We start from the raw sequence: 16132 nt of genomic DNA, 5'->3' as shown, positions 1-16132 counted from the left end.
AGGGGAAGTATTGAAATATGTAGAAAATTTCAACATGACATGTTTTTGCAAGACATTTTATGTGAAAATAATTTTGACGTCGGACTACATCTTTCATTTCTATACAGGGGTGTAAGTTCAAAGCTTCGAAAACAAGAGTGTTACATTGGAGAAACAAGATTTTGAGCAATAAAACCTCTTCGCCGATTGAAAGAAATGTAATGATAACCGCGTCATTCGAAAGATAAAATGTCTACGCGTTATATGTGTGTTACTTATTGATCCAAAAACTTGTTTCAATAGCTAAAAAATTGCTTTGAAGGCAAGCAATTGAAATCACAAAAATCTGTATATAAGGAATATAAGGTGCAAGCTCGGAAATGCACCCAATTATAATTGTACAGCGGTTAGATCATTTTGGAACAGTTACTGCTGCAAAAAAAAAACAAACTTGCTACTGTGAAGATGGCGACCAGCAAGAAGAAAGCTGCTGATACTGCTGGTGTGGCTGCCCGAAAGCAAAAGTCAAACAAATCCTCAAAAATCGCTGCATGCAAGCCGAAAACGCCGAAGCCATAGAAATCAGTAGCAGCTTCGAAAAAAACTATCATAGCCACACATAACGCACAACACGAGAGAAAACAAGATAGTGTTTTCAGCAAATCAAATCCAGTTCTTTTCAGAAAGAGTTTATCAAATACTGCGGTCAAATACATTCTTTTTGTAATTTCTTCGATCAAGTGCGATCAACGTAAGATTAAATCTTTCGAGCACTTTTTAGGGGTACAATGAATCTTGAGAAAGACAATTCATTCCGGATCGACACTCACACAAACAATGTTCACTCATCAATGTCACAAAAGGAAAGTGGGTGTTGTGAGGGAGAGCAGAGTGAGCGCTTCATTTATGTAGACTGTTTGGAAGCGACAGTTATGTTGTCTATGGGAAATGGTATACAAATTAAATCACACATAGAGGGGAGAAAGAGTTTTTGAGTCCTTTTAGTTTTGTGGACAAGACCAATTGGTTCACCTTCACTATCGGTCAATTCGATTGGATCTTCAGTGATACTATTGCCTTGATTAGCAACCATGTCAAATTTAAAATTTGCATATGAATGGTCCATCAGTGATGGGCAGGAATATCATGGCAAAGATGACGAGAGACTGGTAGGATAATTCCCATCTTCATCCGAATCGTGATCACTGCCTGTTAAAATTGCAGACACAGCATCCTTTTTAGTTAACCTACTATTATTTCCATCGGACACAAACAAAATTCCATCAAAATGCACCTGAGAGAAATCAATGTTGACTCTTTTAATTGGAAGATTAGCACTTATTTTATATATTCCACATACGTTGCATATTCAAATTGCATCGGAGAATATACAATCATCGCCCACATTGCAAAAATCGATTCACTGAGCTTGCAGCAATAGATCAACCTGGAACCAGTGAAAGAATGAATGAAAGAATGAAAAAAAATCGCGGAAACTGAATGAAAGAGCGGAAACAGTCACAAATGAGCCCAAAACACCCATAAATTCACAAAAGATCTCCACCGACAAACAAATCATAAAAAACAGTTTGCTTCTTATTTCGGATATTGTTTTAGTAATCATCGAAATAATTCTTTAGAACAACTATATCGAAATTATCAAAAGTAAAAAAAAAATGTTGGAATGGGCCGATGCTGCTGGAAGCCATGATGTGGGCTGGCCTGGTACATTTTTATTATTTCCTACATGATCCTTCTTATACCCCCCATATATCCCTGTTAGACGCAGTCCTACGTCAAAAATCAAATCGGGGATAAAAACGCACAAAAATACTCAACAAAGGTTCACGTCAAGTTTGAACACTTTTCTCATAAATGAATGACAACAACTTGCTTGATTGAAATTGTCAGATTGGAATTTTCTTGATGATGATGCGTAAGAAGAATAAGAAGAAAACAAACTATCTGTCATTCAGCTGGCTCCTCTCTCTCAAGTTAGAATAGCTTGTAATTCTGTTTGAAAAACAGTAGGCCCCATTGGAATTGACATGTCGATTCCTGGTCCAGTAATACCAGCTCCCGTAGATTTACCGATTTTAGATCCATCGGCATAAAATACGAGTGATCCTGGACGAGTTTTTGGACCAACTTCTTCCCATTCGTTGCGATTGAATTCAATCACTTTGAAGGGAACACTGAAGTTAGTCTTTGTTTCCATTCAGTCTTCATTCATGCTTACTATAGTGTTCAGTTGAAAATCTTTCAGGATTTGTAAATGCCCTGTGAGATCTCCTTCTAGAACATGTTTTATACGTTTCAGCCTAAGAGCACCTTTTTCCGCTTCAAGTTGCATATATTGGTGCAAGGGTAGGAGGTATAAAAGAGCATCTAAGGCTTTGGAAGGTGCGCTAGGCATTGCTCCAGTTATTGATAAGCATGCCAGACGTTGTAGTTTATCGAGCTTTTCCTGAGCTGATATTTGTGTAGTTTTAGGCCACCACACTAGCGAAGCATATGTTAGTCTGTTAGTCACTTTTTCCCGAATATACTACTACAACTCCAGAGAGCAGTCTGGGCTTTAGATATTGCATACTCATGTTGGTCGTTCCAATTTAGTTTTTGGTCAAGCATGACTCCTTCTTGAGGGCAACCTCTAGTTGGTTTCGTTGTAAGAGTAGATCCTCCTTATTTAGCTGTTATTAGTCGGTTGGTTAGCATGGCATGTATCCAGTTGGAGAAGGACATGTCAAAACTACATTTTTTCATAGTTTTATTTATAGAATTGTAGGATGCATTGTCAAATGCTCCCTCAATATCAAGAAAAGCTGTAAGTGAGATTTCTTTAGCATCAAAGACTTCTCTATTTTTGAAATTAACGTGTGAAGCGTTGTTTCAGTTGATTTATTTGCTTGGTAGGCAAATTGAAATTTGTTCAACGGTATATGGAGATCAATTACCTTTTCCATCATTTTTAAGATGACAGATGCTAGACTAATTGGTATATACGCTTTGGGAGTCGTCCTGTCACGTTTGCCAGCCTTGGGAATAAATATAACTCGGACTTCTCGCCATTTACTATGAATGTAGCTTAGTACCATACTAGCTCTAAACATCTCCGTTAGAAGAGGGACAGTGATATCTTTGCTTTTTTGTAACAGCACCGGATAAACCCCTTCTGATTCTGGAGATTTAAAGGGCTTAAAGGAATCCACTGCCCATTCAACCGTTGACTTCGTGAATACCGCCCTAGCCAATTCATTAGCTCTATTCTCGTCTCTGATCAGACAAGATTGAGCTGTGTTGAAGACCTGTGCGTGTCCGGAAATCAATTGGATTGAGCCTGAGATGTGTGTTTCCATCATGATACTAAGTGTTTCCTGGGAATCGGTTGTATATTGACCATTTCCTTTTTTCAGACTACCAAGTCCGTTGGTATGATCCTTAGAAAGGGCTTTATGAAGTCTTGCTACAACAGGTAAACTTTCTACCTGTTCACAGGTGAACTTCCAATCCCTTCTCTTAGATTTACGGATTTCTTTGTTATATTCTGTTAGACAGTTTTTGTAATCTGTCCAATCAGAGGTAATTTTTGATTTGTTGAGAAGCTTCTAAACAATTTTCTAAGCCTTTCAAGTTTTTTGTTAAACGAAACCCATCCCAGGCTCCACTATTCGTCGAAGGCCTCCCAATCCATGGTGGGATAGCCAATGTTCCAAGCTTTATCAGGATAAATCGAACGCATTCAAAGCTTTTCGGAAACGTGGAACTATTGAAAATTTTCAATCGTATTTGGACCTTGAAAATCAATTTAAAAACTTGATCAAAGGGAAAAAACGTGCTTATTGGCGAAATTTCGTGGGAGGTTTGTCACGAGAAACGTCAATGAAAAAATTATGGAAAGTGGCTCGAAACATGAGAAATCGCTCACCAACAAATGAAAGCGAAGAATATTCACATCGATGGATTTTTAATTTTGCACGGAAGGTTTGTCCTGATTCCGCTCCTGTGCAAAAAATTGTTCGAGATATACCACAAGATAGGTGCGATCTTGATTCCGAGTTTTCGATGGTAGAATTCTCTCTTGCTCTCCTTTCATGTAACAATTCTGCTCCGGGATCGGATAGAATTAAGTTCAACTTGCTGAAAAACCTCCCTGATGTGGCGAAACATCGCTTGTTGCATTTATTCAATCGGTTTCTGGAGCATAATATTGTTCCAGATGATTGGAGACAAGTACGAGTTATAGCTATTCAAAAACCCGGAAAACCCGCGTCCGACTTCAATTTGTACCGCCCAATAGCAATGCTGTCTTGTATACGGAAATTGTTGGAGAAAATGATCTTGTTTCGCCTTGATGGGGTTGAAACGAATGGCCTACTCTCAGATACACAATATGGGTTCCGCAGGGGCAAGGGGACGAATGATTGTCTTGCGTTGCTTTCTTCAGAAATTCAAATGGCTTACGCCGGAAAAAAACAAATGGCTTCAGTATTCTTGGACATAAAGGGGGCCTTTGATTCTGTTTCAATAGAGGTTTTGTCAGACAAATTATACTCTCGGGGTCTGCCGCCTCTGTTGAATAATATGTTATATAACTTGCTTTGTGAGAAGCATTTGAACTTTTCTCACGGAGATTCGGCAGTAAGTCGGGTCTCTTACATGGGCCTCCCCCAGGGCTCATGTTTAAGCCCCCTTTTGTACAACTTCTATGTAAGCGACATCGACAATTGCCTTACACAAAATTGCAGCCTAAGACAACTTGCAGATGATGGAGTGGTCTCTCTCGTAGGGTCAACAGAATCCGACCTACAAGAACCCTTACAAGATACTTTGAACAATTTTTCAACCTGGGCCATTGGGCTAGGGATCGAATTCTCCACGGAGAAAACAGAGATGGTGGTTTTTTCTAGGAAGCATAGACCAGCAAAACCAAAGCTTCAACTTTTGGGTAAACCGATCACTCATGCTATGTCATTCAAGTATCTTGGGGTCTGGTTCGACTCCAAATGTACTTGGGGGGCCCATATTAGGTATCTGAGTAAAAAATGCCAACAAAGAATAAATTTTCTCCGTACAATTACCGGCACCTGGTGGGGAGCCCATCCCGAAGATCTTATAATGTTGTATAGAACAACTATTCTCTCAGTGATGGAGTATGGCAGTTTCTGTTTTCAATCAGCTGCCAAAACACACTTAATTAAACTCGAGCGAATTCAGTATCTTTGTCTCCGTATTGCGTTGGGATGTATGCCCTCAACGCATACCATGAGTCTCGAGGTTTTGGCAGGCCTACTCCCACTAAAAGATCGCTTCAATTTATTATCTCTTCGGTTCTTCATCCGGTGTAAGGTCATGAACCCATTGGTGATCGGAAATTTTGAGCGGCTGATCGAGCTAAATTTTCACTCCGGATTCATGAGTTCATATCATGAATTCATCTCCATGCAGGTTGATCCTTCTTCGTATATTCCCAACCGTGTTTGTTTCCCTGACTACATCAATTCCTCTGTGCATTTTGATCTGTCCATGAAGCAAGATATCCATGGATATTCAGATTACCAACGATCGAGGATCGCTCCAACGATCTTCGATGAAAAATATAGGGGTATCAATTGTGATAATATGTACTTTACTGATGGGTCCACTATAAATGAGTCCACAGGATTTGGAGTGTTCACCGAATTTTTAGCACCTCACACAGTCTTCAGAATCCTTGCTCAGTGTATATTGCTGAATTGACAGCAATTCATTGGGTGCTGGACAGCGTCGCCTCACGACCTGTTGAACACTATTACATTGTAACGGATAGTCTTAGCTCTGTCGAAGCTATCCGTTCAGTGAGGCCGGAAAAGCACTCGCCGTACTTCCTTGAGAGAATACGAAAAGTTTTGAGTGCTTTATCCAGACGCTGTTATGTCATTACCTTTGTGTGGGTCCCTTCTCATTGCTCAATTCCGGGTAATGAGAGGGCTGACTCATTAGCAAAGGTAGGTGCGATTGAAGGCGATATTTATCAGCGTCAAATCGCCTTCAATGAATTTTACTCTTTAGTCCGTAAAAATACCATCGCAAACTGGCTTCACTCGATTATCCCTAAGGTTAGCCTCAAACCATGGTTCAAAAGTCTGGACTTGAGTCGGAACTTTATTCGCACCTTCTCCCGACTCATGTCCAATCACTGTTCGTTAGACGCGCTACTCTTTCGTTTCAATCTGGCCGGCAGCAATATCTGCGTTTGTGGCCGAGGTTACCACGACATCGAACACGTTGTTTGGTCGTGTGAGGTGTATCTTGTTGCCAGATCGAATTTAGAGAACTCCCTTCGGGCTAGAGGAAGGCAGCCCAATGTGAGAGATGTGTTGGCTCGGTTAGACCTTGATTACATGTCCCAAATATATGTTTTCCTTAAATCTATCGATGTTCGTGTGTGATTATCCTTATATCCTTATACCCTCCATTTCTTCCTTTGTGAGTAATTGGTCCGCTTGCTATAAACAGGAGAATGAAATGTAAATTCACAACAGATGTACGAATAGATTTAAGAATTGAGTGTGTGTGATTATCAACATTGTAATATATTCCTTATACCCCATCCTTTTCCTGAGAAAAATATGTCACCCTTTTAATCTCGAGTCCACCGCGAGTAATCGGTTGCCCACATTACTAACCATAGATTTAAGAAAATTGTTCATATATATAGTTTTAAAAATATATTTAAGATTTCGGCTCCTTTAAACTTATGTAACTGAGCCTGTAAAAATAAACGAATTTATAAAAAAAAAAAGTTTTTTGTTCCACCAAGATGCACCCTTACTTGAAGTTTTTTCATCAGTGGACAGTTTTCTTCGATGGTGGATTTAATATCGGTTTCAAATTCTGATGAAACTATTTCAAGTTGTTCAGTGGAAGAAATACTTTCCACTGATATCAACATTTTCTCCTGAAGTTTGGAATGATAACTATCCCAATGTCTTTTTCTCGGATCTTTGAATTGTTCGATCAAAAGATCACCAGAATTATAACTAAACATTATATGTTTATGATCAGATAGAGATTCTTCATTTGACACATACACAATTATCTGGTAGTTTAGAACTGCAGAGTGTTAGATCAAGAACTTCTTGTCTAATAGAGTTAACAAATGTTGGGTCGTATCTTGGTTACAAATGTTAATATTAGGCTGTCAAAAAAGTCCTGCGATATTTTTTTTGAATTTTCATTTGTTCATAAAATTAGTTACAATCATCTGTTTTAAGTCAAATATGCGCCGTTTTGTTCGATGACTTGTTCCCAACGAGATGCCAACTTCATAATACCCCTGTTATAGAAGCTCGCTTCCTTATAGGCAAAAAAACTCGCATAGCCAATTTTCACAGGCCTCTTTTGTGGCTAACTTCTGGCTACCTAGCTCGTTCGCCATGGACAAAAACAGGTGGTAGTCACTTGGTGCAAGGTCCGGACTATACGGCGGATGCAAAAGAACCTCCCATCCGAGCTCTCGGAGCTTCTGGCGCGTCACCAAAGAAGTGTGTGGCCTGGCGTTGTCCTGATGGAAGACAATGCGGCCTCTGCGATTCACACGCGTCGATACGGACAAAGATGTTTTTTTGCGTCAACGTGTGTGGTACCACAAGATAGGTGCGATCTTGATTCCGAGTTTTCGATGGTAGAATTCTCTCTTGCTCTCCTTTCATGTAACAATTCTGCTCCGGGATCGGATAGAATTAAGTTCAACTTGCTGAAAAACCTCCCTGATGTGGCGAAACATCGCTTGTTGCATTTATTCAATCGGTTTCTGGAGCATAATATTGTTCCAGATGATTGGAGACAAGTACGAGTTATAGCTATTCAAAAACCCGGAAAACCCGCGTCCGACTTCAATTTGTACCGCCCAATAGCAATGCTGTCTTGTATACGGAAATTGTTGGAGAAAATGATCTTGTTTCGCCTTGATGGGGTTGAAACGAATGGCCTACTCTCAGATACACAATATGGGTTCCGCAGGGGCAAGGGGACGAATGATTGTCTTGCGTTGCTTTCTTCAGAAATTCAAATGGCTTACGCCGGAAAAAAACAAATGGCTTCAGTATTCTTGGACATAAAGGGGGCCTTTGATTCTGTTTCAATAGAGGTTTTGTCAGACAAATTATACTCTCGGGGTCTGCCGCCTCTGTTGAATAATATGTTATATAACTTGCTTTGTGAGAAGCATTTGAACTTTTCTCACGGAGATTCGGCAGTAAGTCGGGTCTCTTACATGGGCCTCCCCCAGGGCTCATGTTTAAGCCCCCTTTTGTACAACTTCTATGTAAGCGACATCGACAATTGCCTTACACAAAATTGCAGCCTAAGACAACTTGCAGATGATGGAGTGGTCTCTCTCGTAGGGTCAACAGAATCCGACCTACAAGAACCCTTACAAGATACTTTGAACAATTTTTCAACCTGGGCCATTGGGCTAGGGATCGAATTCTCCACGGAGAAAACAGAGATGGTGGTTTTTTCTAGGAAGCATAGACCAGCAAAACCAAAGCTTCAACTTTTGGGTAAACCGATCACTCATGCTATGTCATTCAAGTATCTTGGGGTCTGGTTCGACTCCAAATGTACTTGGGGGGCCCATATTAGGTATCTGAGTAAAAAATGCCAACAAAGAATAAATTTTCTCCGTACAATTACCGGCACCTGGTGGGGAGCCCATCCCGAAGATCTTATAATGTTGTATAGAACAACTATTCTCTCAGTGATGGAGTATGGCAGTTTCTGTTTTCAATCAGCTGCCAAAACACACTTAATTAAACTCGAGCGAATTCAGTATCTTTGTCTCCGTATTGCGTTGGGATGTATGCCCTCAACGCATACCATGAGTCTCGAGGTTTTGGCAGGCCTACTCCCACTAAAAGATCGCTTCAATTTATTATCTCTTCGGTTCTTCATCCGGTGTAAGGTCATGAACCCATTGGTGATCGGAAATTTTGAGCGGCTGATCGAGCTAAATTTTCACTCCGGATTCATGAGTTCATATCATGAATTCATCTCCATGCAGGTTGATCCTTCTTCGTATATTCCCAACCGTGTTTGTTTCCCTGACTACATCAATTCCTCTGTGCATTTTGATCTGTCCATGAAGCAAGATATCCATGGATATTCAGATTACCAACGATCGAGGATCGCTCCAACGATCTTCGATGAAAAATATAGGGGTATCAATTGTGATAATATGTACTTTACTGATGGGTCCACTATAAATGAGTCCACAGGATTTGGAGTGTTCACCGAATTTTTAGCACCTCACACAGTCTTCAGAATCCTTGCTCAGTGTATATTGCTGAATTGACAGCAATTCATTGGGTGCTGGACAGCGTCGCCTCACGACCTGTTGAACACTATTACATTGTAACGGATAGTCTTAGCTCTGTCGAAGCTATCCGTTCAGTGAGGCCGGAAAAGCACTCGCCGTACTTCCTTGAGAGAATACGAAAAGTTTTGAGTGCTTTATCCAGACGCTGTTATGTCATTACCTTTGTGTGGGTCCCTTCTCATTGCTCAATTCCGGGTAATGAGAGGGCTGACTCATTAGCAAAGGTAGGTGCGATTGAAGGCGATATTTATCAGCGTCAAATCGCCTTCAATGAATTTTACTCTTTAGTCCGTAAAAATACCATCGCAAACTGGCTTCACTCGATTATCCCTAAGGTTAGCCTCAAACCATGGTTCAAAAGTCTGGACTTGAGTCGGGACTTTATTCGCACCTTCTCCCGACTCATGTCCAATCACTGTTCGTTAGACGCGCTACTCTTTCGTTTCAATCTGGCCGGCAGCAATATCTGCGTTTGTGGCCGAGGTTACCACGACATCGAACACGTTGTTTGGTCGTGTGAGGTGTATCTTGTTGCCAGATCGAATTTAGAGAACTCCCTTCGGGCTAGAGGAAGGCAGCCCAATGTGAGAGATGTGTTGGCTCGGTTAGACCTTGATTACATGTCCCAAATATATGTTTTCCTTAAATCTATCGATGTTCGTGTGTGATTATCCTTATATCCTTATACCCTCCATTTCTTCCTTTGTGAGTAATTGGTCCGCTTGCTATAAACAGGAGAATGAAATGTAAATTCACAACAGATGTACGAATAGATTTAAGAATTGAGTGTGTGTGATTATCAACATTGTAATAATTTCCTTATACCCCATCCTTTTCCTGAGAAAAATATGTCACCCTTTTAATCTCGAGTCCACCGCGAGTAATCGGTTGCCCACATTACTAACCATAGATTTAAGAAAATTGTTCATATATATAGTTTTAAAAATATATTTAAGATTTCGGCTCCTTTAAACTTATGTAACTGAGCCTGTAAAAATAAACGAATTTATAAAAAAAAAAGTTTTTTGTTCCACCAAGATGCACCCTTACTTGAAGTTTTTTCATCAGTGGACAGTTTTCTTCGATGGTGGATTTAATATCGGTTTCAAATTCTGATGAAACTATTTCAAGTTGTTCAGTGGAAGAAATACTTTCCACTGATATCAACATTTTCTCCTGAAGTTTGGAATGATAACTATCCCAATGTCTTTTTCTCGGATCTTTGAATTGTTCGATCAAAAGATCACCAGAATTATAACTAAACATTATATGTTTATGATCAGATAGAGATTCTTCATTTGACACATACACAATTATCTGGTAGTTTAGAACTGCAGAGTGTTAGATCAAGAACTTCTTGTCTAATAGAGTTAACAAATGTTGGGTCGTATCTTGGTTACAAATGTTAATATTAGGCTGTCAAAAAAGTCCTGCGATATTTTTTTTGAATTTTCATTTGTTCATAAAATTAGTTACAATCATCTGTTTTAAGTCAAATATGCGCCGTTTTGTTCGATGACTTGTTCCCAACGAGATGCCAACTTCATAATACCCCTGTTATAGAAGCTCGCTTCCTTATAGGCAAAAAAACTCGCATAGCCAATTTTCACAGGCCTCTTTTGTGGCTAACTTCTGGCTACCTAGCTCGTTCGCCATGGACAAAAACAGGTGGTAGTCACTTGGTGCAAGGTCCGGACTATACGGCGGATGCAAAAGAACCTCCCATCCGAGCTCTCGGAGCTTCTGGCGCGTCACCAAAGAAGTGTGTGGCCTGGCGTTGTCCTGATGGAAGACAATGCGGCCTCTGCGATTCACACGCGTCGATACGGACAAAGATGTTTTTTTGCGTCAACGTGTGTGGCACCCATACATCGAGCTTCTTTGTGAATCCAAGCTTCTTCAAATGGTTAATAACGGTTTGATGACTTATCCCCAGTTCTTGGCCGATGCTACGGCTGCTACTATGCCGGTCTTTCTCGGCTAATTCGCAAGTCGCAATTTTCGACGACAGGCCTTCCGGAGCGTGGAGCATCTTCGACGACCTCTACACGAAAACGTTGAAACCATCGTTGTGCGGTGGAAATGGAAACTTTATCGGGTCCATAAACTGCACAAATTTTATTGGCAGCTTGAGATGCATTTTTGCCTTTGTCATAGTAGTACTGTAAAATATGTCGGATTTTCTCTTTATTTTGCTCCATATTTACGACACTATAACTCACGAACGACTTAACCAAACAAAACACTGTCAAGGACTATATTATAGCGCGCAAAAATACCATTCCAACAAGCTATAGTATGACTCGATACAATGAATACAACTAGAACTACGCGCTTACAACGACACCTCGCGGAAATACCGCAGGACTTTTTTGACAGCCTAATATAATCTGACATTAAATATTCAAGCAAACATTCACCTCTAACATTGATGTCGCTACTGCCCCAGACCGTATGGTGGGCATTGGCGTCAAATCCTATGATGAATTGTTTGTTATTTAATTTACAATGTTGTATCAGCATAGCAACTTCAAATGGAGGAACTTCAACGTTGTCCCCTGGGAAATATGCCGAAGTGACGATGATAACGGTTTTCCCTCGGGTCGTTGGAACCTCCAATTGTATTGCTACGATGTCACGGTTGTTAAATTCTGTGATCGGTACATACCTAATGTTATCCCGTATAAGAATTGCTGCTCTTGGTGCAGCTTGTGTGCTGTCATAGAGAAGCTTACATTTTTGTGTAGAGATTCCTCGAATCCTAGAATTATAGAACCAAGGCTCTTGAATAAGAGCCACATCCAAAGTTTCGTGAATGAACCTTCTGCATAGGACGCTGCTTGCTCCCTTGGCGTGATGAAGATTCACATGAATAAACATTATTCTGTCCAGCATTTTGTTAGTCTCCATTATTCAGGGAGAGGCTGCCGAAACCAGAAAAGCTTGTTAGGATTGTTCATGTGAGTCCCACGAGTTGCGCGGTAAAGAAGGTCAGCTACATCAGTGACCCGCGTAATGCAGTAAGGGCGGAAAACACTGTGGAGGGCGCCCCGGTGCTCCACAGGCTCCGTTATAGACAAGGTATTTGATGAAATCCCCCATACCATTCAACCCTCGGCACGGGTCGCGTAATACCTTGGCTTACCTTCTTTCTATAATAACCATGGATAACAGTTATTACAACCATCCTCCTTTTTTGGGGCTTTGGACCCACTGCTCTGGTTCTCAATAGTCTCAATAGGTTCTGTTTTCGGACATGCTACTATAGAGATCCGTCATTCACAGGCGGAGTTAACATAAAATATTATGATTGATTTCACATTATGAAATTCGCAAAATAGGGTGACCAAACTGACCAAACCGGATAACTTTCATGCCTTGTTCCTACATTTCTGATACACTTTAACTGCCATTGATGATAATTGGAAGCCTTCTCTTTTCCTCCTGATGGATCGGTTTTACTGCGCTCCCTCACAGTTCCAAACAAACTGAATGCGTTTCAGGTCAGGTCAGGCCAGGTAATGAATCCCTCGATCCCTCGCCGTCCAGCTCCTCCAGCTCGTTCAACTCGTCCAGTTCGTTCAGCTCGTTCAGTAACGATGTTGTCTTGTCGATGTCCTCACGAAAAATGAATGCGTTTCACCATCAGAGTACGCTTAAGTATGCTTTTTGTCCGTAATTAAGTTTGAAACTTTCAGCGACTGAGCAATAATCGATTGAAAATTTTATGATTTTCGTGATGCGAAACATTTTCCTTTGCGCGCGCATCCAATATTGGATACGAAAATATCCTACTGATGGGGAAGAATAATCTTCAGAAGCTTTCCTGCTAAAGTGCACAAACAGGTAACAGCGTTCATCAGCGCTTTCATGATAAAAGAAGTTAGCTTCACCACAACAGCGATAACATGCTCCAATCGCTGTTCAATTATAACTGAGCGGATTTCCGAGCGGCGCTCGCTTATATACCGATTGGTGATTTCAATAGCCTGTTTTGAAAGCAATTTTAAGACTATTGAAACAAGTTTTTTGATGAAAAAGTAACAAGTATATAACGCGTAGACATTTTATCTTCCGAATGAAGTGTTTATCATACCATTTCGTTCGGTTGTTTAGGAGCTATTCACGCTCAAAATCTATCTCGGTCTCCGGCGTAACGCTTTCGTTTCCAAAACTTTGATTTTACATCCCGGAATAGAAATGAAAGACGTAGTCCTACGTCAAAAAACTATTTCGAATATATCACGTTTCCATTCTATAACGCGAATTTTTTCTGGGCGGGATATAATCGAGATGTTACTGTAATTGGCTTCGGGCAAAAAGTATTTGAGCACCTTTAGTTTTTTCTCATAATAATGCAATTTTAGTTCTCGGTATATGCTCCATTCGGCGAAGTAAATGTAAACAAGCAACGCGAAAGACGTTTGAAAAACGCTCTGTTTTCAGTGTCGGGTATTCCCGGTTGAAGTGTGCAGATTCCAAAGCAAGACATTAAAGAAAACATATGATTTGCGTGGCGAAGGTGGTACTTGCTGAACACAATTGTATCCAGCATATCGTCCATCCCTCGCCAATAAATTCACACTCCAAGCAAATTTCCGGGAGATATCCTTCCTAATCGTATCCTCGCGGAAACTGACTAAAGAAAACTGTCATTGTCAGGCGTCAAACCAATCCCGCATAGTGCTTCGAGTGCATTGTTTTTATCTCAACGTTGTTCAATTAGCCCGGGCATGCAATTCAGTATCGTGATTGGGAGGTATGGAATCGATGATTTGTGTATTGATGTGTTGTGATTATGTGGGAGTGATAATTCTCTGACCACGGGAGGAAATCTTATAAGTTTAGAGGAATTCTGATTGGAAAGAGTGCAAGTAATCATCGGCACGATTTTCGATTCGCTCACCGAGAGAAGCTGCGTACGTGCGAGCGCGCCCAGCAGTTCCGCATCTCGAAAGTATTTTGCTATGCAAACCGACATCTGTGTGCGTGAATGTTTTCATAGAGAGAAAAGGGTGAAATTTTAGTGGGAGTGCTGAAAAAAGTAAACGTTGCAATCGTCTAATAGTAAACATTGTGAATGAAAACAATAAACAAAGCAGGTGTTGGTAAAGAAGTGTGCTAATCCCATTCTGTGGATTAATAATTAAAGACCTCCTGTGTCTTGTCTCGTGTAAAAATCGTATTAATCCTTGTGGGTATTATTCGTAGTGTTCAGGTTTTTTCTCTACGTTCGGAAGTGTTTCAAAACCCACATGTGTTCATTGCCTGCTACCTCCAACATGTCCAAGTATAACGGTGATTTGGGACCATCAACACCATCCAATCGTTTGTCGGCCAGTAAAGAAGAATTGCACGAATGGTAAGTTTTGATAAACTTATATAGATTAAATGGAATGGTAATCCTAGGGATTTATCGTGCGATTGCCAATGATAGCGGAACTGTTTTTCCCCTTCCCCCTTTTACGATGGTCTGCCAGACTGTGAATGTTTGCAAGTGTTACGAAGACGAAGTGATGATGAAGAGTAGAAAGTAACAACACGAAGTTCGAAAACCGGATCGATTTTTGTTTGTAGTTGTGAAGTGGGGTTCTCGGTGACGTTTGGAAGTTGGATTTACACGGTAAATTCATGTTAGTTTGATGTTCGGTAAATGAAAATTTTATTTTTGGTTGTGTATTTTTAGAGTCTACATTTACTATTATTCATTATTGGGTAACTTTTGGTATAAAATATGTTTAGGAAAGTGGATTTAATAAAAAAGTCAAAGGAGGGTTGTGTTCGAGACACTATCTCATAGTTGACGTAGGATTCCGTTAGGCTATATGTTGCATGCTGATTTTGGATATGTTTGAAGAATAACATCCTTAAACTCTTTGATGATGATTTGGTGGTCCTGAAAAGGTCCGTTTTGTTTGGTTGTGGGTATTGTTTGTTCTCTCGGTACTTTCGTATTAGCGTCACCGGAGCCGAAATACAATAGTTAGCATTTTTATTGTTCACACTGGCTATTGGGAAAATTTTCGGATCGTGTGAAAGAAACTATTTCTCGTAGCAGCTCGTTGTATAATCAGCTCAACTACAACTGTCGCAAATGTTGCCAACAAAAACCGCATGCAGGTTTCTAATTTTATTAATTTCCGTTTTTATTCACAGGATAATTATAAAATTCCTAAAATATTTTCATTATTGTTATTCATGAATATAAATATACGAGTTCATCCTTACATTTAATATTCTAAGTTAAATTCTTCTGCATACAGTTTAATATACAGACTGTTCTGTTACCTCAAGAGCCTACAAAATAGTGCAATGTGAATTCAAGGCTTTACAATTTTATAAAAATAAAGGTAATTCCAATTCTTACTCCGAAAATGAGATGATGATGGAATAATTTAAATGGTTAAACTACGAATCCGCGTATTTAGTTCACTTGCTCACAATGGTTCTTAATATATGATGATTTCAACAATGGTTCGAATCTCTTCTATTGTTTATCGTTGCCAAGGGGTTCTGATGAAAGGTGCGACGAATTGCAATGCATTTCGGTAACAACAACGTAAATATATTTTTAGAATAAGATATCATATAACATAGTATGACTTACAGAATTTTAGTTTTCTTTTTTCCCGCGTGTTCTCGATCTGATGGTGCTTAATTTGCGTTTGTCGGTTAATCTAACTGAACTGAACTGAATGCAATTGTTGGTTTTTGTCCTGCCTGACATCATTTTTTCATCTGTCAAGCTGACATAAGCCCGATCGTTTTCAGTGAGGTAGACCGGCCACTGCA

At 40.1% G+C, this 16132-nt stretch overlaps 1 protein-coding gene across 2 annotated transcripts in view; it reads left to right on the top strand.

The window, feature by feature from the left end:
* Positions 1 to 16132, top strand: part of LOC129764539 (NAD kinase-like) — a 111875-nt gene that overhangs the window by 13139 nt on the left and 82604 nt on the right. The window contains exon 1 of one of the 2 annotated variants that reach the window (XM_055763729.1): positions 13871 to 14702. The exons of the other annotated variant lie outside the window; for it this stretch is intronic. Within the exon in view, the coding sequence (XP_055619704.1) occupies positions 14596 to 14702 (107 nt within the window). The 5' untranslated portion in view covers positions 13871 to 14595. Of the gene's footprint in view, positions 1 to 13870; positions 14703 to 16132 lie in introns of those variants that run through there. 2 annotated transcript variants of the gene reach the window in all.

Source organism: Toxorhynchites rutilus, chromosome 2 (assembly GCF_029784135.1).
Source record: "Toxorhynchites rutilus septentrionalis strain SRP chromosome 2, ASM2978413v1, whole genome shotgun sequence".
Taxonomy (NCBI): domain Eukaryota; kingdom Metazoa; phylum Arthropoda; class Insecta; order Diptera; family Culicidae; genus Toxorhynchites; species Toxorhynchites rutilus.
The sequence above is the reverse complement of the archived record's forward strand: the minus strand, read 5'-3'. Positions and strand labels throughout refer to the sequence as shown.